The 22125-nt window shown below is 41.9% G+C and overlaps 1 protein-coding gene across 1 annotated transcript in view; it reads right to left on the bottom strand.

Annotated features, from left to right (window-relative positions):
* The window catches only part of FKBP1B (FKBP prolyl isomerase 1B), a 44887-nt gene extending 22975 nt beyond the window's left edge, over positions 1-21912 (bottom strand). Inside the window, exons 1-2 of the mRNA XM_053939352.1 lie at positions 21673-21912; positions 18383-18430 (exon numbers count right to left, since the gene is read on the bottom strand). Of these exons, the coding sequence (XP_053795327.1) occupies positions 18383-18430; positions 21673-21709 (85 nt within the window). The 5' untranslated portion in view covers positions 21710-21912. The remainder of the gene's footprint in view (positions 1-18382; positions 18431-21672) is intronic.
* Between the last annotated feature and the right edge of the window lie 213 nt (positions 21913-22125).

Raw genomic sequence — 22125 nt, 5'->3', positions numbered from 1 at the left:
CCCACACATCTCTTCTAAAAGTTTAACCTCCTAAGTTGTGCAAAAATATCTATGACATTTAACACTTACAAAAACCCCAACTCTTAAAAGTGAGGAAATGGACAAGTCAGAACATCGCAAATTTCATGATGTCCACACAGTAAAAACCATGTATTTTTATTATCCAGCATGAAGAACCTGCACTGCATCACAGCAGACAGCCATAATTCTAATGCTGAAATTTCATATTGCTCTTCTCAGCTTTGCCGTGTAGATACTGGGTAGTGGAATATATCAGTTGATGTGTGTGTTAATCAGACATTTATCATTATTCATGCTTGTATTTTGATGGAGTATTCATAAATACTAATTCTGAGTCAGCTTTGACCTGGCAATCCCCATGGAACAGACTGACATCCTACTTGGCTGAACTTGCTCACAAGGCACATCCATCGCTTTAAACCTGAATGTATTTCTGCCCTTGTCAACCTGCTATCTCATTATCTCACTATTCACTCACAAAAGAAATGATGAATCATGAACACTGGGGTACAAGGAACCAAATACACTCAATAAAATTAACCTCATTATGTCAGTTGTAAGTAGCACGATGGAAATCTCTGAGGGTTATTCCAACACAAGAAAAGAAGAGTTCTATTCTATTGAAAATAATGATGAACAGATACTTCAAGAAAAATCAGCAAAATCAGGGCTACAGGTGAATTTGCATTTGAGAGGTTTTGCTGTGTGACATTAGCAGATGAGAATTTGTCATCTTTCACAAAGGCTTTTTTGTGACTTGGTTTGATCATTAGGTCTAGAAAATACACCAAGGAGGTAGCATTTTATACTTAAACAGAACAAAACTTTTACAAAATCAAGTGAAAAATCTTACACCCAAACTATCCATGGGATGAGGCTGTATTTTACCAATAACAAGAGGCCATCTGTGTTATTCCTTGTAATGTCTATGATGCAGACCTACACTGGGTCTGCATCAAGGGGCTCAGTATCACCATGTACAGACTGTACACCTGCAGTGCCCAGGTATGTACAGGCAATCCCAGGATCCTGCTGTGTCCACACAGCCCCACCCATGTACCAGTCCTCTCTATGTAGTCAGGTTACTACAGATTATCCAGTGACTCCAGAATTTGCTCCCAAACCACCTCCAGTGTTAGCATGACTTAAAAATCAAGGTGAACTTCTATGCGAGGTACACAGGGTATTTCTAGGTGGGATAATTTTATTTTAGAATCACTCTGTAGGGAATTTTTACATGTTCTTTCTGGTGTGGCTATTTTTCTTTTTCCCATACACAGATGTCCTTGAGGTATGCTTAAAGCCCAAACAGTGAACACTGCTTGCCAGCGTTGGGTTTTCCTGTAACACAATACAGTTCTGATGTGTGTGAGACACAGAGAATCTCATAATCACGTGCCCTGTGGGCAGGAACACACGGCAGAATAAGAGTCAAAAAGTCCTGCTGCAAAACAGGGCAGAGCTGACAGTGGGCCAGGGCTTCAGATGGCCAATGTCCACTCTTAAGAACAGCAGCTACAGAAACTTGATTTGCCTGTACTATGTTGATAAGGCAGTGTTTTCCAGAAGAGTCAATCAAATAAAGTTTTTAAAGAAGAACAAAGTAGTGGGATGCCAATTAAATGAGATGTGATGTTTACAAGGGGATTTATGCAAACAGTGTTTGTTACCCTGAGCAGCAAAATGGCTTGTCAATCTTCCTGAGCTGTGTGTTCTGTGTGTTGCAGATTCCCTTGGAAAGGCTCCCTTCTTGTAGGTGTTGCTGTATTCTGCTGGGCATGTCTAGTACTTACAGTTTTTTATAGAAAGAGCCATTGCAGCTGTCTGGTCCCAGCTCCCATCCCAGGTTTCTGCCTAGTAATCCCCACATCAAAGACATACCTTGAAGTCAGACACCTATCTGTTTCAATGCAGCTATTTTGGTTTTCATATACAATAAGCACTAGCTAATAAAAATTGTATCAACCAAAGTGGTCTAAAAACATAATTAAGTCTCCTCTGGCTAAGCATGGAAAATAACTTTGAAACATGATCTTCCATTCTATAATTGACCAAACATTTGTTTAATATCCCTTTAATACATTTCAATTACTTTCTGAGAAGTGATCAGTTCTAAGGATGTCCAGTGCAAGTTGGTGATCAGAATGCAAGTGGATGTAAATGGTTCCAGAGCTGTACCAGCTCATTCTTCACAGTAAGGAGTATCTTGTACAAAATGCTGACTGTCCTCTGGTGTCAGTGAATTCCACCCATGGGAGGGCACCATTTCGTGGTGCCAAGCATTAGGACAAGAGACAAAAGGCTGAATCTGATGCGCAGGAAGTTCCACCTACACATGAGGAAGAACTTCTTTCCTGTGCCATGACTGAGCACTGGAACAGACTGTCCAGAGAGCCTGTGGAGTCCCCCTCACTGGAGATATTCCAGAAATGTCTGAATGCAATCCTGTGCCATGTGCTCTGGCATGACCCTGCTTGAGCAGGAAGTTGAACCAGATGATCCACTGCAGCCCCTTCCAGCCTGACCCATTCTGAGATTTACCTGACCATCACCCAGAAGCTGGAAAAGCAGGTAACATTTTGATTGACACCATCTTTTAGTTGTCATTCATATATATGCAGGGAAAGATATCAAAGATCCAGACACACAAAAAATGAATTGCAAAAGATGGAAAGTAACTGGCATGATCAAACCTAGGGAAGCAAATGAGTTCAAGTTCAAACATTGTTATGGGGGGAGTTGGACAAATTACCAGCCCAGCCCTAAGAACCATGGATCTAGGAAGGATGTGAAGTCTCTGGGACTAATCTACCCAAGACCATTGAACAAGAATGCTACCAAAGCTTCCAAAATACATGACAAAACTGCTAATTAATGCACCTACATGCCAGAAGTGATCCTGGCAATTTCTTCTTCTGACTTCCTACTTTAATGGAGGCTGCAGGATTTTCACTAAATAATTCCTGTTTGAATTAGAACCGATTTAAAGATTTCTCAGGGAGATGAAGTGATTGCATTTGTTGATTGGTGTTCATTTATAAATCAGAATTGCTAGTTCACATGTATTCCTTATTTTAAGGTGAACTTGCAAAATTTCACTTTCCAGTTGAAATACCTTTATGTCTGTTGGTGAACTAACAGATCAATTCAATTGTCCTATCAATTTTTTATTCCCCATGTAAGTAGCAAACCATCCCTTAACACCTGCTGAATAAATTAGGCATTATTTATTCAAAAAGTTCTCCCAGCACTTCTACCATCCTCAGGTATCTTTCCAGCATTGTAGACTACAGAACTGAGCACACTGTTTTTGCAATATCTGTGTGAGACCTCTGGCCCTCCTCTCTTCTCCTCAGTCCTCCTGTTTATATATTCATGGATTGCAGTCAGCTTTTTGGCCAAAGAACAGCTCAGAGCCTGTGTTCAGTTGATAACCAACCACCACTCCCCAAGTCTGTTTCAAAGTCACTGCTTCACACGACAAAGTGCTCCTATCTGTAAGCACAGGAGTCACTCTTTGCTCTTCCACCTTCAATTTGTAAAGAGTTTTATAGCAACTGAAACACATTATTTACTTGTGACAATACTACATAGTGATCCCTCTCACTGGGATCAATGATGTATCAATGTATCAATGATCTATGGAATAAGAATATTTATTTAGGATGCATCTATTAATTTTATCACCTTGATATCTTCCTCCATTGATAAAAACATCACAGTGGGGCTGAGACCAGCCCATTTTAAGGTCTACTGGAAAGTCCTCTATTGAATAAGCCAATTTTAGATTCACTGGCATGATTTTTTTTGTATATTTTGAAGTTTCTTATTCAGGGTACCGTGAATTCCTTGCAGACCATGATGGAAAACCTCATGATCCTCTGTAAATGTCATCCAGCCATCCACACACCGACTCCTTGAGACCCAGCTTGACAAGATTTTCTACCGATGGCACCAAAATTGCCTGTCAATGTTTAAAAGGCATTTGGACAATGCCTTTAATAATACCCTGTAATTTTTGGCCAGCTCTGAAGTGATCAGGCAGTTGGGCCAGATGATAGTTGTAGGTCCCTTCCAGCTGAAATAGTCTATTCCATTTCTATGATATCCTAAATCAGAATTTTGTCTATTACCAAAAACACATGAGAAAGACCAGCTGAGCGAGGTACAACATAACATAATACATTTCAGAACTGTAATACTGACAAAAAACAAGAGTCAGCATTTGTTTTAAAATGTTTTGAACACTAAAAACCCATACTCATTTTGACCTGAAATTTTTTAATATTATAATCTAAGGTCTTTATACTTATACTGTCTTTATACTATGGCACGCATACACTATATTAGAGATGTCTTCCTTGTATACATCTAAAAACAGGAAAAAAATTTGTAAAATCCACCCTAATCTGTTGTGTAAGATATGCATCATAGTTTAAAAAATATATGGTATGCTGATTTTTTTTCTAAGTTGTTTCCCCAGCTCTTTGGCAAACAGCAGGGAGAAAAGCATCCATGGCTTGTGGCTTCTCCCCATAAAAAAGTCCTAAGTGTCTTCCTGATATGAGGGGCCTGTCATCAAATCCACCCTCACTCAGCTAGGCCAAAAGAAGCATTTCTGAATTACCAAATGCTGCTTCACAAGGAGTAGTGGAAGGAAGGTTCAGCTAAACCATTTTTTGACTTTTAACACCAAGAGCCATGAATATTTTACAAGGGAAAAAGTATCCCCATCATCTTGTGCAGCACCATCACTACTTCAGTGTAAGGTGGGTTCTTTAAATACTTCAGCCTGGTAGTGCCTGTGAAATTCAAGTTGATACCTTCATCAGGATCTACTGTAGTTCTGATGAATCCTGTTCAGTGACAGGTTTATACAGGTTATGCTCAGAAGTTACCTTGGCTAGTGATAGTGATTAATTTTCTGATAAGAAACTAATTATAAAGGCCTGAAATTTGCAAATGCTCAGAAGGGCAACAGTACTTCCTTTAGAAGTCATGCACACTGTATTAGTAAATATATTTATAACAATAATCCTTTCCCCATGTATAGACCCTTGTCTTCCTGTTTAAAGGAAAATGCTCTCATTGTGCACCTCAATCTCAGCCCTGAAATGAATGTCCACCCACCACTAAATAACTGTGCACCAAAAATGTTCTTTAGTACCAAGTTTCAAGAAGGAAATTTTTTGTCTTTCTTGGGGAGAAAAAAAGTCAAGCAAATTTATTCTGAGATCACTTGAACAAACGAATGACAGCACCACTGCAGAGTCCTCATCACAGCAGTGTTATACATATGGACCATGCTAACAAGACAAATTTGTTCCAGTACATTATTGCTATGGGAGGGTCCCCAAACTGTGCACTACTGGGAAGCTGGACAGAGCAGAAACATGAGAAGGAAGCAGAAATAAATACTTCCTCTTATTCCCACAGGCAAGTCTTCTTTTCTCTTCTCTACAGCCACCCGAGTGCTTCAGCTCCCTACACCACTGCAAAACTCCAGGTCTGCTGCAGTGCCAGATCACAAGTGACTGTTGATCTTTCCATCACCCTGCACTTCCATCCTGTTGTACTGATGTATTTCACAACCACTTCTTCCCTCCTTCCCCAACTTTTCTTTCACGTCAGATTTTCAGCCCAGTTCATAGCGCAGCCACTGCAACATTTCTACACCCAGGACAGAGTGATGCAGAGGCAGGAGGAAATAGCTGGGAATGTCCCTGCATCCCCTGTTTCAGCCCTGTCTAATCATACTGTAGCACCTTCAGTGACTGTGACAAGGAATTATGCTGCAGCATGAGAAACATTTTCAAATCAGGTCTGCACTCACATATTCTTTTGGATGTGCTAAAAATCTCCACTGCTTCATCCTCTGAGGAAGCAATCTGAAAACAAGTCTCAGCTTAACGTACTGCTAGAATGTGCTTAAGAAGCTGCAAAACAAGAAGCACTAAAAACTCTTAACAAAAACTTGCATGTGACTAAACGAACATACTAGAAAATTCTTCTAGAAGTCTATTACAACTTGCTGAAGTATTGAAAAAAAAAACTAAACGAAGAAGGGTGGTCCTATGCATAGTAAAAGATTAAGAGGATGGTGCAGTGGAAGGGCACACTGGGGACATTAATTTATCCACGGTGTGCCAGACAGTGTCCGGTTCCTCTTGGATGCCAGACTCCTCGATGTCAAAAGCGGAGAACACTTTGCATTTGTCTGACTTTTATCAGCTGACACCCTCTTGGCCTGTATTGTACAGCAGTTTCTCAAGGGAAAAAGAAGAGCTAAGATAAGTATTGCCCTTGTGGCCCCCGCTTTTTCAACACAGCTACTTGTCCACGAGATGTACAGAGGTGTCCAAAACCTCAAGTGAATGTGGCAGGCACTGAAGACTGGGAGCTATTCTTATCTCACTGCTCTCTATAAACACAATGGCCAACCACGTCCCTTACAGCCTCATACAGCTGTCAGCATCTAAATGCTTTGTAGCCTCCAAATGGGCCAGTCCTACAGTGACAGACTGAATAACAGAAAGATTACAGGTTGTGTAACTCCATTACAGTATGGAGGTGCTTTGCAATCAGTCAATGTTTCTTTTTGCACTCCTGCAGGGAAAAATCCCAGCCCAAGTTTCTATTGCTCTTTTGCTGTAAGGCAAATAATTTCTCAGCTCTCCATCACCTCTGGCCCCTGTGTTTATAGCTCCACGCTCTCTCAGGTCCAGTCTACTTTGTTTCCTATTGTTTTCCCAAATGCTTCAGAAATGTTTGAATCTGAAGAGGAGCTTTGAATGTGCTACGATAGCAAGTCTTAGGAAAGCACTTCAGAAATGGTTCTGCAGTTTTAAGAAATCAATGTACTGCAAACTTTAGTTACTTTATTGAAATACAGTGAATCGTTACAATCAAGTCCCCTATTCTTTACAGCAGGGAAGGACTGAGCCCGTATTCTGTTTACAATGCTTATATAACCAATCAAATCAAGACTGGTTAGAGAAAGACAGAAAACCTAATAAAAACTAAAGTACATTGTGGTTTTCCACCATTTATCTTAATTTAAATGGTTTGCTCTCAAAAGGTAAACATTTTTTGAGGTCTGGGAAAAAAAATAAATTGCTCTTCTACAGAGCTGGTATAGCCTATATATAATATATTTAGGTGGGTAATGCAATAGATAAGTAGAAAGGTAAATATAAGGAATAAGGAATTTAAAAGCCCATGAATTTTTAGCCTCAACTTTTCTAGAGGCTTGCTTTGTGCCCTGGACACAGCATTTCCTTTCTGAATGTCCCTGTCTTTTAAAAGGGAGTAAACAAAAAATAGTTTTCCTTTTCCAAAGCAATTTATGAATGAAGTGAGTAGCTCTTTGATCAGATCCAGCTTTCTAAGTTGTCCACAGGGGACTAATGATGGCAGTTTTTCATGACTGTATCAACTCCAAATTTGCATTTGACTCATTCACATTTAAAACTCCCACACCCTCAGCCAGGGATTGTAAAAAATATTGAAAATGAGATGAGCTTTATAACTGGTTTCACAAAGAACAAGTCTTAATGGCACAGGTAAGGATCATTTTGTAACAAGGCATTCCCATCCTGTTCCAATGACATTTGGACATCTCTTCTTACAGTTACAGGCCCTGGAAGTCCTCAGTGTTAAGACATAAAAGGTCAGGACTCTTGAGTTCCAGGCAGGAAAAGGTAGGATATGACAAAACAGGCACAGTCAGATGACAGCCCTCAGCTGTGCTGTGCAGGAGCACTGCCCGCTGACCTAAGCAAGCATCTGAGCCTGTCCCTGCTATTTATTTGACTGAAGATGAGGTGCAAATGATGGCAGAAGAAATTCAAAGGACATAATAAACTGAAAGCTATCAATTGGGCTGTCTGTGTTCTCCAAAATCTCCCCTGACAGAGTGGGACAGACATAGCCATAGTTTTCCAGAGTTGTTGCCAGCTGGCCACTGAGAGACACAAGGGTGTGGGGAGCTAGTCACCCAGGCAGAGTGACAGATGAGCAGCTCCTCCTCTCATCAGTGGACAGACACTGCCAGAGAGTGACCTCAAGCACAAGCCAAGGTCAGGTGTTTCCGCATGACATTGTAGAAAAGTGTTCATCTCCGCAAATGGTCTATGGAACCCTACAGAGGAGGATTTGGAGGCGCTGGTGGATGAACAGCTGGACATGACCTGTTAATGTGTGCTTTTAACCCAGAAACCAACCACACCTTGAGCTGCATCAGAAGTGTGGCCAGCAGGTCAAGGGAGGTGATTTTCTCACTACTCTGCTCTCATGAGATCCTCACTTGGATGCAGTACTACATCCAGTTCTTTGGTCCCCTGCACAGGAAAGACACTGGGCCTGTTAGAGTGGATCCAGGGGAGATCTGAGGAGATCACAAAAAATGTCAGAGGGCTGGAGAACCTCTCCTGAAAACACGCTGAGAGAGTTGTTCAGCCTGAAGAAGAGAAAACTCCAAGGAGGCCTTACTGTGTAAGTTTCAATACATGAAATACTTAAAGTTTCAATACATTAAAAAGACAGGGACATTTTACCAAGGCCTGTAGTGACAAGATGAAGGTCAACAGTTTATACTGAATGAAGGCAGGTTTAGATTGGATGTAAGGAAGAAATTCTTCTCTGTGAGGGTGGTGAGGCACTGTCATGGGCTGCCCAGAGAAGCTCTGGATGGCCCACACCCACACACTGGAAGTGTTCAAGGCCAGATTGGATGGGACTTGGAGCAACCTGGTCCAGTGAAAGTGTCCCTGTCCACGGTAGAGCGGTGGAAGTAGCATTCTTTAAGGTTCCTTCCAACCCATGAGCCTATGATATAGATACAGAGTTGGCAGCAGCCTATGAATTTCAGACTCAGATCCTCAAACTTCAAAATAAAATCTGTGGGAAAGGCTTTTTCATCAAAATTACAGCTTTTACAAATAAAATAATTTATTTCAGTTCTTCAGACTGAAAATTGTATGTTCCATTCTGAAAATGGCAACACGTGATGATGATGCTGCAGGATCTTGTCCACTGTGGGACCCACCTTCTATTTTCTTTTATGTACTCTAGATATGGCTACACTGCACCTCCAATAGTATGAGATGCTCCTGTCTTTTTGAAAATCCCTGCCTGTAGCAAAACCAGAAATGTATCCATAGAAGAGAACAAAAATGTAAGTTCCCATAACTGCAATCCCTATATAGTATTTTAGTATAATTTCCAAACAACTACATGTTTGGTTTGGGTTGGTTTTTTTCTAACGCAGTGTAAAAAATTTCAACACAAAGCTGCTACTTTCAAAGTTGCAACAGCAGCAACTTCAACAGGTTAGAGAGTAGCAAAATATACTTTCACTCTGGTCATTAAAAACTAGATAAAGTCAAGGCATCTGGGAGTGTCTTTTTTTGTAACAATCACCAGTTGGAAAATGAACTAATCAGGTATTAGGTCTCTTCTGCTGTCCAGCAGGAAACCATCTTCAAAAAACAAGTCTTCTATTTCTAACTGAGAAAAAAGTAAAAGAAGCCAATCTTGGTAAATCAAGGTTGTCACATCACTAAATGTGCAAATGGAAGTGAATTAGAGCAGGAAGAACTAAGAATCAAATAACTATGCAGGATTAAATGGAAAATATCTGGAAGGAGTAAACACACTTAGGATATCATAAGAGACAGAGGGAGATCAACAAATCAAATGTACCTCACAATTACTGCTGTAACACTGAGTTTTAGAAGTCCCAGGGTGTTGGATGGGAGAAAAAGGAATACACTGCCTAAGTACCTGGGCCTGCTGCCTTGGCTGCAAAGATCCTCTAGCTCTGCCTGATGGCACCATGGCTACAACATTTAAGATCCCTCACACTGGGTGATGTGCAAGGGAGTACAAACTTCTGCAGCCAGCAGTCTTATGGAAAAAAAAAATTAAGAAAGATTTACAATGCCCTTGAGTAAGTAAAGCTAAATAATAAGTCTCAATTGAGAGATGTTGCTTTCAATATAAAGCCTCCCCACCCCCTGGCCGCGGTTCAGCAAGACTCAGCAGAACTCCTGCCAACACCAAGCTGCTGCTTCCCGCGGCAGAGCGCGCGTCCTCTGAGGCCGCCTGCTCAGCTGCTTCCCAGCGCCAAAAATGGGGCCCATGTGAGCTCCTTGGCACTGCCCTCCCCAGGGATCTCCCACACAGATCCCTGCAGCACTTGGACCAACACTGAGTGCTGGAGATCACAAGCCTGCAGAGATCTCCTGCACAGCATCTGCTCAGGTAATGCACCTGAAATGTGGGGTATTATACACATCCCTGCCGTGTGTCCACTGCGGAGGGATGACACCATGTGTTGTCCAAGTAGGAAAATATTCCCCCTTCCACACTTCCGACCTAGCTGAGCTGCCTGACCTAGGAACTGTATTAAGCTCTTTATCTAATCAATAGAAAGAGAGACATACCCACAATCTAACTATTTAGGTAACCCAAGGTAACTAAGCTCTCAATTTAGACTTCTTAATTAGGTAAATACGGTGATGTCAGTTCTATTTTGTCAATAAAGGGAGACAAGCCTATCACTGGTGCCAGCTGATAAGAGCTTCTCTTTGGCTGATGTAGGATCATTTGTATATTTTACACTAACAAATACTATTCATTGCACAGTTTTTTCAATGATTCTTTGTTTTTTGGCTGCATAAATTACTAGAAAATTATGTCATTCTTGTAAGGACCTGGAATTCTAATGATCAAGAATTGATGCAAGTCTTTCAGGTCTAAGTCCTCAAATACAGGTGTGAGCTGTAAGCAGGGCACACTGGAATCACTGAAAATAAGTGGAAAGAGGTTCCAGAAAAAATACCTTGTTTGAAACAGCAATCTAATTTTCTAAAAGATGGCACTTTTTTGGATCAGATCTACGCTTTTAAAAACTTGATGAACAGAGGCTATTAGTTCTCTGGTACTTTAGATAATCTGCTTTGTGAGCTTTTTTTTTAAATATCTGGAAATCCACTTCCTCAAGGCTTTTGTGAGGTAGGAGTAGGCAGTCTAATTATTCATTAGCAGTTTCATTTCTGTGCACAATAGGACGAGAGAATGATGCTACAATCCCACCATGAAAGGAAATCCTGCAGAGGTTAGCAAGTGTTCCAAAATTGAAGCTAGCAGTCACCAAATCACTCAGCATGTCTCATGCTAACAGAGAAGTCTCTGTCAGGGGAGAAAGTGCCAGTGTATGCTATCTTGAAGAAATTTATTTATAATCTTCTTTACTCTGCAAGAATGAAACTCATCCTGTCTTCTTCCCAAATGAATATAAGACAGTGTTCATGGGCAGTCCTGGACCTGTCCCTTTCTTTGCCCAAAGCATATCAGTAGCAGTCCAAACAACACCTCAGTGCCATGGGGAGCACTCTTAAGGGGAGAAACTTCCAATTCTTAGTCAAACCAAGGCTTCACAGCTAAGGTTGCCAGTAAGAACACTGTTGAAATAATTCAAGGTCCTTTTCTGATTTACTTACCCACATTAAATAACATCTAATACCACAAGTGATTTCAGTGAAATCAATGAGCACCATACACAGCAACACAGCAAAGGAGGAGCAACTGGGAAACTTGGGGCTACAGTTTATTACACTAATTCTTTTCCATCAGGCAACAATCTGGTGTGTTAATTTTAAACTCACTCACTCTGCTGGTGAACCTGCTACTTTTTCTCTTACAAATCTCTGAACCTTTTTATTCATCAAATTACTTTTTCACATCAATAGCGTCTTACAGTGAGTCCCACTGTACTTGTAAATATTAATTGCATGACAATTTTGAGAGGCATAGCCCCTTTTTCTATCAAATTTACAAAATGAAAGAGCAAGTAATATACCTGACATCAGTCACTAAGCTGGCAGCAAAATGTGTAGGAGAAATCTCTTCTGCTCAGACTTCTGCTTCAGGACTCTGACCACTATTATCATTATCAGGCCAAAGTCACTGCTAAAATACTTCCAGGGATAACTAATCTATAATTAAATAAGCAAAGATGAGAATTTTTATCTCTTTACTGACAGAGTTTAAGACTTGCAGATTGTTTCTAAGGGGCAGCAAAAGACCACATTCCTCAGGGAGGACTAAAATTACTTTTTGCAGTTATGATCCACCAATGAAAAAAGATGTTTCTAAGTGCTTAGTTGCCACCAAAATCTCCACAGAAGCAAAAGGCTTTCATACTTTCAAACCAGGACATTAAACAAAAAAAAAAAAAAAAAAAAAAAAAAAAAAAAAAAAAATTGGCAGTTCCCAAAAGCTGGAGAGATGTCACACTCCTCTGGTATATTGTATCGTGGGAACATGCTTGATTAAAGAATTAAATTCCTTCTAAGTAAGCAAGATTTAGCTGGCTTTAAATCAAGGTTCAATTATAATGTCTGTTACAATACAATTCTTATTAATGATAGTTCTAATTGCAGTGTTCACTATCCTCTTCCAAATCCAGCTAGACAGCATCCTGGAGACAAAGAATTTTGATTAAATGCCTTACTTAGTTCAGTTTTCCTCTCAGCTACACATGCAGAGCTCCAACTTGAAGCAGTAAAGATCTTTCTGAAAGTGGGACCAGAGAAATAACATCCTCCTGTACTCACCTGGCACAAGGCTGATGTTCATCCAGTTGTGCTCATAGACAAACAGATGACACTTTGTAAAATTACTCTGAATTTACCTTAGTCTTTTTGAGAGTATGTCACTACAGACAAATCTCTGGCTATTACTACGTACACTTAAGGTTGGCTTGATTTTGATCCAAGAAAAATAGGCAGATCTTTTTGGCAAGGATTATTTCAAGGGAATTGCATTACATTTCTATTGTGTTAAATGGAAAATAGTGGTTTTAATCATGATAAATCAAGCATATTCTATGAATTACTGTTCATCTATATCTATGCAGTATGCTTTTATTATATAAAGAGCTTTCAACTTCACAGATATAACCATAATTCTCAACACTACACCACTGCCAAAGCTGAAGAAATAATATAAAGTAATTCTGGCAATATATGGGAAAAGAAGATGATACTAATTTGTCCTCAGACCACTAGGAAAAGAACAAGTAATCATTTGGTCTGCTTTAAATAAAACCCTGCTTCCTAAAACAGAATGAATTTGTACAGCTCAGCTGCAATAAATGCAGTAGTATTCATTTATTTATTTCAATGTGGAATTTAGCTTCATGTATTAAAAAAAATAATAAAAAAATCAACTTCTCAGTATTGAAATATTGAAGTGGAGGTGCTGGGCTCTTCTCCCTGTGATCCAGGACATGTGGGAATGGTTCCAAGCTGCTCTGGGGGAGGTTTAGACTGGACATTAGGCATCATTTCTTCACTGAGTGGGGGGCCCACCACCAGAGAAGTGGTTGATCCCCCAAATCCATCAGTGTATAAGAGGATTTGGACGATGACCTTCACAACATACTTTAACTTTTAGTCAGCCCTGATGCTGTCAGGCAGTTGGAAGAGATTATCATTTTAGGTCTCTTCCAACTGAAGTATTCTATTCTCTTGGAAATCTGTTTAGTGCAATTTTGGGGCAATAGTCCTAGTCTAAAAAGTCTATGAAAAATCTTCTGAGAGAAGTCCAGTTTAATAAATAATTAATGATTTACTGTGTCTTAATAGTCTCAGTCAAATGAGTCAGTTCCAGCATACTAGAAACACTGATTATCATCAGTTCCTTAAAAAGAGTAACTGTTATAATCAGAGTTTTACAGGTGGCCAAGGAGAAAGATGAAGAGATGGAATTAAGAATTTAGCTCTGCCACAAGCTACATGGGACAACACGAGAGAATGTCAACTCTGAATAACTTGGGAAAAAAAAATGCTGCCCTCTCATTATCATGAGCAGATTTAGATTCAGTACACACAAAGCTGGTGTGGAGGCACATCATCATCCAGCAGGAGGGCTGGGAATGGGATTCAGCTTCCTGGAGTGCAGATTTTACCTAACATTCTCCAGACAGAGCATATCCCTACTCAGTGGAGGTTTTGTTGAGGGGAATTTCTAACTAAAAGTCATGTTTTGTATAATTTTCATAAATCTTTGAAGATTCTACACTGCTAATTCCCATTGCCAGAGTCAACAAATTTAAATCATAGGAATCAGAACTGCAGAAAATGCCTTAATTCCTTTTATGCACTCCAGGACTAATTAGCTTGTACTACTGTCAGTGGTCCAATGTAACCTGAAGACCCTATCAAGATTGGGTCACCATTACAACAGCCATGAAGAAGAAGGCAGTTCATATCTCAAACTGCCTGCAATCTCTCTACAGGAGGCAGACAAAGTACAACTATCATTTTGCAGATGGAAAACAGAAGGAGTAAGCAGATTGCCAAAGGCTTTGAGAAGCTTGCTCCAGGAAATCTGTGACAAAAAACATGACATAAAACAGTGTTGCTGCAAATGCATTTCAGTGCCAGTGCTCTGCCTTATCCATTAATCTCATTACAGCAATATTGTGTCAGGTAACTTTTGAGACTCAACATGGATGCTGGATGCTAAGAAGAAATTATTGTATTTGCTATATTTGTTAACAAAGACAAGCATACTGGAACCTAACCATATTTTTCCATCCTATACTAAGACTGAGACTTGGTTTCATGTTCTATCACAGTCCCCATATCTAATCTTCTACAATTATCTGGACATCTATTTGTGTACTTAAATCAGGCTGTGCAAAGCTGAAAAATTAGCAGGTGATTTACAGGGCCAAAGTTAGGCACTAAGGCGTCTTATGAAAGGGCAATTAGGCACTTCTGAAGGGTAATCCAAAAATCCTGTTCTAATTGTAAAGCAGCAGATAATTACTCCTAAGGGGAAAAAATAATTAAAAACAATCTCCTTAAATGAAGAGGTCCTTTCTAAATTGCTCCCTAGTGAGGTTGCACCTTAACTCCTGCTGCCACTGGAACTCAGATCCGTTCCTTCAGGCACCACAATGCTTTTGGGAATCACACCACGCCGTACCCTGAGATTATGCATCCAGCTGATCAAGGAGAGAAAGAGGAAAAGCTGCCACATGTAACAGCCTAATAGCTGGAGTGCTGACAGCAGAAGTGTAAAACTCAATCACAGTTCTCCTTCATCTTGAGGAAATTCCAGTTCTCACTTCCCACTCCTCCAGAACATATAAGGTTGTCAGACTAGAAACTACCCTGCTGAATCTCTACCTTGATGATGAAGCATAAAATCCTGGAGGACAATCCTGACAGAACCCTAAAGCTCTGCCAAACATTGAGAGTCCCAGCCTTTGGTCCTCTCTGGACTTATCCTGCATGGACCACCAGGACAAGTCATACAGACAGCCTACTCCTAAAAATTGGAGGTTGCTATGGGCCTTTTACTCCTGCAGTGACAGCAGTCCCTTCCTGTCCACACTCTCTGCCATCACTCCCCATCACATGGTAAATGCATGCCTATGAAAGCAAAGGCAAGAGGGGAAATAAGACACTACAGAGCCCACAGCCCACTCCTCACTAGAGTCCCCCTAAAGAATCATAACTTGCTCTGGCAGAAGAGAACCCATTTTAGCCTCTCCTCTCCTTTGAGACAGGAATAGTTAGTGGGCAGGCAATGTTTTTTTTATGCATGCACAAAAAACTAGCCCTTCAGGACCAACCATGCTTGTGCTAAGCAGCTGTATCCCCACAGTGCATGCTGGTGTGAGAGCAGCTGGGCCACTGCAAGAAGTTACATGGCCTGCCCAGCTGGCACCACCACATGGGAAAATCTTAGGATTAAAAAAAAGATATTGAATTAATCCCCAAAGACAGGGATTGCACTATAACTCCTTCCATATCCTGCATGAGTGCCTGCAACAAATACTCACCCTGTTGCCTGCTCCTTTCCTTGCCCATGGCTCCTGCACTCTTCACTGCTCAGTGTCCCAAGCTAGACTGGAAGGACTGGGAAATTTCAGCTTTCTTCTCCCCAGGAATGTAATGGTTGCAGTTCAGCATGTGGCAGGCAGAGTTATGACCCTCTTCTATTGCAAGAGCCAGCTGGGAATAGGTTTGCCATGTCTGAAACAACTGTTCAGTTATTACACACCAAGTGGGCCTCCACAGGCCATGGTTTTGGCTGTCTGCTCTGCCTAATCCTGGATTCAGAGCTGTGCTCCAAGCACTCCAGTGAGTTTAGGCTTTTCTGGGGATCCAAACAATCTCTGGATCCTGATGGAATCCAGTCAGTGCATGGTTCCCTCACCTCCCATAACACAACACCTCCTCACAGGTTATCTGTGCCCAGCTCCAGAGTGTCACATCAGCTGAATATGGAGATCACTTGAGAGTTATGCATGCTATACAGTATTAAGCAGCTCTGAAAAGCAGCATTTCTGGATCATTTCTGGATCACTTCCTTGCATCTAGGTATCTTAGTTTTTCCTAACTTCTATTTTAGGTGACAAGGCAGAGGTTGTGGATTTCTCTGCAGACTTCCCTGTAACTTAGCTATACAATTCCTAAAGCAGGACTCAGAGGAGTATGGTGAGGGTAAGTATTAAGTATATTGAGGCCTAATAGGATCACATAAATAAGACAGAGATCATTCCAAGATGATTCCAAGATTCCAAGCACATCCAGAATCTCATCAGTACCAAAAGAAACTACTGGATCCAGATAAAACTGCTTTAAATTAAAACTCAACTTACCTACATGTAATCTTACCCACATGCTTTATAGATCACTGGAAGGAAACACTTTATCCACTAACCATGGGCTCAGCTTAAAAACATCATCACCAAAGACTGCTGGCACCAGCAGTGGAACTGAGGTGATCAGCTTCCCCTGATATCTGTTCTAATCTGGGAGGCAAAAGAGGTTGCACAGTACCAGCAGCAAGATATATGGAGAAAGCACAGTCTGCGCTAGAGATTGATTTAATGAGTTTTTATAAAGTCTTTTATGTCAAAGCCAGCTTACCACAGCCTCATCTAAGACACTATCTAATATCAATAGCAGTATGCAGCATCTTGTTATCTTTTAACATTTACCATTCATACTCTCTGAAGTTATCCAGAAAAAATGTGCTTTGTGGGAGCCACCAGGCTCAATTTTTTTTGCCTATTTCAGTTTGACATTTAAATTTATCTTGAACTAACTAAGGGTGGGAGGTGACAATTTTATTTCATAAAACCTTTGAAGTTTGGACAGGAAGAGAAACATCTTTCAGCATCTTCACAAAAATAATTTCAAAACATCTCTTTTCATATCTAAGTTACAGAGAAATGTCTGTAGGAGCTGAGACTGGAATGGGAGATCCATGTGTTTAACATCTTCTAATTCAAACTAGAAATCCTCATTAGATCAAAAGACTTTGAATATATAAATGTATATATGGGAGCTTAAACCCAGACAACCTCCACCCCAAGCCAGTGCACTAACTCCCATATAACCTTCTAAATGGTGGTATTACTGAAAATATATAAAAGGTTTATTGAAAATACAAACAGGTTTACTTCAATAGTCATTTTTATTGGAAAATATTCCCCTCTTGCTCCAGTTGTAAGAATCAAATACAAAGCTGAAGGAAAGCAACAGTTACCAGAGAGAACTTTCCTATCATCCTGAACACTAGAGGAAAACATTACCTCACTATCTAGGCCCAGATCAGAAGCTTCAATCCCTACATAACCTTAGTTATGCAGTTCTTTCCTTAAGAAGTGTTAGCTTCTTAAGGAAAATATCTCATAAAATGGCAGCTGTTGAAGTGAACTTCCCAGTTGGAGACTTGGACTGCAGAGATTTTTGCATCCCTTTGACAACTTACATGACTACATACAAAGCATAACACCATAAACTGATTTAAAGAACATTTTCTTCTTCAGCATAAGCAGCTCCATTAACCAGCTCACTACTTAAGATTAACATAAGTCCATAAAGCAGGTGTTTGAACAGACCTGGTATTGATCTCTTCAATCTGGAATGAATTTTACTGCCAATACATGGATACATGCTTTTAAGATATATACAATCATTAATTGTCTGTGTCAAGACAAGAGGCTGTAAAAATATGAACCCAGCATTTTGACTGTTTCATGCTCAATTTCATTAGCTAATAAAATGGCTTAATGAATCAGGTCTGCAGCTTCTTCTGCAAAGCTCTCACCATTGAACGCTACCCATGGCAAATCTGCCAGCAGACACATCTAGCTACTGGAGTCTGAACAGCTCAGCTAGAAGTGAAATAGGGAGGAAACCCATCCAAACATTATACAATGGATTACAAGTGACAGAACAAAACAAAAAATACAACAGACATCTGAAATGGGAAATCACTCTTGAATGTGAAGCAGTTCGTATCGAAGAACATCCAGAACATGCCTTACCTGTGTAGTGCACCACACACGTCTGACCCTTCTTTGGAAATGTCCGTCCTGTTAAAATTATAAAAGGTTAATCTTGTATTTTCTCTGATTGACCTGGCTATGCAAGTTTATCTTTTAAGAGGAAAATGCTGAACTGAGATCTGGTATTAGCCATTTGGTTACATTAGGATACCTGAGACATCCACATGACAGCTGTAGATTTAAGTGGCTCCTCATACAACTTGGAGCAAACATCTTACGAAGAGCAGCTGAGGGAGCTGGGGGTGTTTGGCCTGGAGAAAAGGAGGCTCAGGGGGACCTTATTGCTCTCTACAACTCCTTGACAGGAGGTTCTAGTGAAGCAGGGATCAGTCTCTTCTCCCAGACAACAAGTGGAGGATAAAAGTGAGGGGAAATGGCCTCAAAATGCACTGGGTTAGGTTTAGATTGGATATTAGGAAACATTTCTTCACGGAAAAGGTTGCAAAGCATTGGGTTGTAAAACACTGACTGCCCAGGCAAGTGGTGGAGTCACAATCCTTTCAAGTTTCAGAACACACATGCATATGGCATCTGAAGGCGCGGTTTAATGGTGAACATAGTGGTGGTGCTAGGTTGACAGCTGGACTTGATGATCTTAGAAGTCTCTTCCAACCGTAACAACTCCCTGATTCTATGACTATGTCTTACCAAATCACTAATATGCAACACAGGAATGGGATAGTTTAGGGTAAAAGGTCCCGGTTTGGCTGCTGTTTAGCTCTTAGACCAAGTAGTATTTTTCTTAGCTAAGTCTCCCTATATATGTGTGCATTACATATGTATTTATATTCTGTAAGTGCAAAAGGACAGTCAAAACTTCATGGATTATAACTTTTAATAATTCTCAGAATGTTTTTGCTATAATTTTTCAAATAAAGTCTCAGTCTGACATTGTGAGAAAATCCATTTGTATTCACGTCTCTAATTCCTTCCACTCAAGAAAGACAGCTCTGTGAGGGCATCTTTAATTAGCAGGGATGGGATTTACAGAAATTTTCACAGACAAAAGCAGTTTAATTTTGTAGCATCAGGCAACAGTAAAGCAGTAGTACACTGAGTTCTTTTAAGACCCTGATATCTCCTCCTAAAATGTCCATACTAAAAGGAAAAAAAGCTTAAATTATTTGCTTGACACAAAATGAAATTACCATTTCCATTTTACCTGTTCTAGGCACTGCTAAAGGTATTAAAATCTAAGGGATGACTTTCAAGGCTCAGTTAGGTGCCAATGGTGTATTAAAGATACTAACCATGATTTTTCAAGGTTGGCCAGGGGAGTACCCAGGTTCAGAAGAAATTAAAAGTATCAATGAGGTTAATTATTAAGGAACATCCTTGACAGAAAGTTAAAAACTGGGGATTGAGTTAGGTTGCCCAAAAAAGCTGTGGATGCCCTATCCCTGGAAATATTCAACGTCAGGCTTGATGGGGCTTGGAGCAACCTGGTCTAGTGGAAGGTGTCCCTGCCCATGGCAGAGAGGTTGGAAATAGATGATCTCTAAGGACCCTTCCAACCAAACCATTCTATGATTCTGTGAAACTGAGGCTCATCTCTTAGTTGGCTTTCTGGCTCTTTGGTCAGAATTAACATGATAACAAGTTCTGCATTACAGGGCGCCTCACAGGGTATAAACCAGCAGGTAACACACAAGCTACGGCCTTAGGGCTCACATGCCAAAACCACATGAGCAATAAGTGGTGGAGGGCAGGATAATACGATGAGCCAAGATTTACAACACAAAAATTGATAAAGTGGTGCTTCCAAGTGCCACCTGAACAGCCTTGTTCATTGGCTTGGCTGGAATATCCCTAGTTGCACGTTGCACAAAATGCAGTAGGAATCTTTTAAGGTCACCATGGTATGCTAAAGTGGGATTCATCTCTTTTAAATTCACAGCCATTTAAACCACAGGCAACTATCGTATGCCAGTCTCCTGGGCTTCCTCTATTGACAGCAAAGAATTAGCAGTGCTTTGAGAGAAAGCCAGCCTATCCAAAGAAAGGCAAGACAAATTATTCGCTGGAGATGGCCACAGAGAAAACCCAGAAGACTGCTTTAGACTAGCCAGATAACCTGAGAAAAGTTATGTGAGATGAATCCTACCTCCAGTAAAACAGGTATTATTGAAATGATCCACTAGTATACAGAGATCTGAGAAAAGCAGTTTCAGACCTTATGGACACACACTCTGCTGTGTGAGTTTACCACCAGCAAAGCCAATGAAGCTACATAATTTCACATCAAAGTCCAATTAAAAGCAGAGATTCGCAAGACCACTGACTCACTGTGGCTTAAGACAGCGTTTAAAGTCAGCTGATTTTGATTAAGACTTGCAACCAAGAGAACTAATCCATATAGCCTTGTTTGGAATCACATATTACTTATAATGACAGCCTTGATCTATTTAATAGATAGAAAGTACTACTGTGAGGTAGTTCCACCCTCCTTCCTACTCCCAACTCAGCACCATTATTTATGTGGGTATAAGTATTCTTTTTTTACATCTGTGCAACCAAGAGAAGAATTCGATCTCTAGAGGTAAACAGCACAGAGGGAGAAGCCAATTAAAAAGCATACACAAAGAATGGAAAGATACTGGGCCAAGAAACTTAACCTGCAATCAACTTGAACAAATTATTTATGGTTGCCTATCAGCCAGTGATGAATATAGCTACATTTGTATGTTAGAAATTACATTCTCTTAAAAAAAAACCCCAAAACACAAAAACCTAACGGAATTATATTATAATGCCAAGGAAAAGCAGAACACTGTGAATTGGCTCTTGAAAGCCAAGAGTGCGCCAAGGAGAGGTGATTGCCACCCGGGCTGCACATCAGCCCTCGCCAGCATCCCACGCTGGACCGGGAGGCGGCGGTGCCTTGCCGGGGGATGCTGGCACGAACGGTCGGTAGCCCCGGCGAGGCCGGGCTCGCCACCGGGGAAAGTTTGGGCCCCCCGCCGGGCACCGACGCTGACCCCTCGCTCGGGCCGTGCAGCTGTCAGCGGATGCCACAGAAACTCCGGCTCCCTCGCCGCCGCCGCGACCCGGGCGGCCGCCTGACCGCGCTCCGCCTCTCCCGCACCGGGGGTTCGTGCCCGCGGGGCTGCGGGGGCGGCCGTGCCTCCCTCTCGTCCCGCCGCCTCCCCGCTCCCCGCTCTGCCGCCGGCGGGGACGTGGCTCCCTCGCTGCCGGAGCCCCCCGGTGCCCGGCCGGACCGGGCGCCCCCGTCCCCGCGCCGCAGGGCTGCTCCCCGCACGGCCCCTTACCGTCTCCCGGAGAGATGGTCTCGATCTCCACGCCCATAGCGGCACCGGCTCGACTCAGCCCCGCTCCCCGGCGCGGCCGGACCCCCAGTGCGGGCAGTGCCCCTGGGCGGCCGCGGGCAGGGGCCGCCCCGGCTGCCCGTCAGCGCCCGCAGCCAATGCGGGGCAGGGGCGGGGAGGACGGGGAGGGGAGGGGAGGGGTCCGCCCGCCCCCGCTCCGAGCGCCCGGGGGCCGCGGGGACGAGGGGAACCTTGCGGCGGGGGTATCCCCCGCCGGCATCGCTCCCCCACCCCAGGGCCGTGCGGGGGATGCTGCTGCCATCCCTCGGGCAGGGCTCGCTCTAGCGATGGTGCCCGGCGGAGCGCTCCTCCGGGGGTCTCGCCGGCGTTTGCACCCCCGTGCCCGTGCCCGTGCGGAGTCCGAGCGGCAGAGGGCTCAGGGCGTGTGCGGGAGCA

This window comes from Vidua chalybeata, chromosome 3, assembly GCF_026979565.1.
Source record: "Vidua chalybeata isolate OUT-0048 chromosome 3, bVidCha1 merged haplotype, whole genome shotgun sequence".
NCBI classification, from domain to species: domain Eukaryota; kingdom Metazoa; phylum Chordata; class Aves; order Passeriformes; family Viduidae; genus Vidua; species Vidua chalybeata.
The sequence above is the reverse complement of the archived record's forward strand: the minus strand, read 5'-3'. Positions and strand labels throughout refer to the sequence as shown.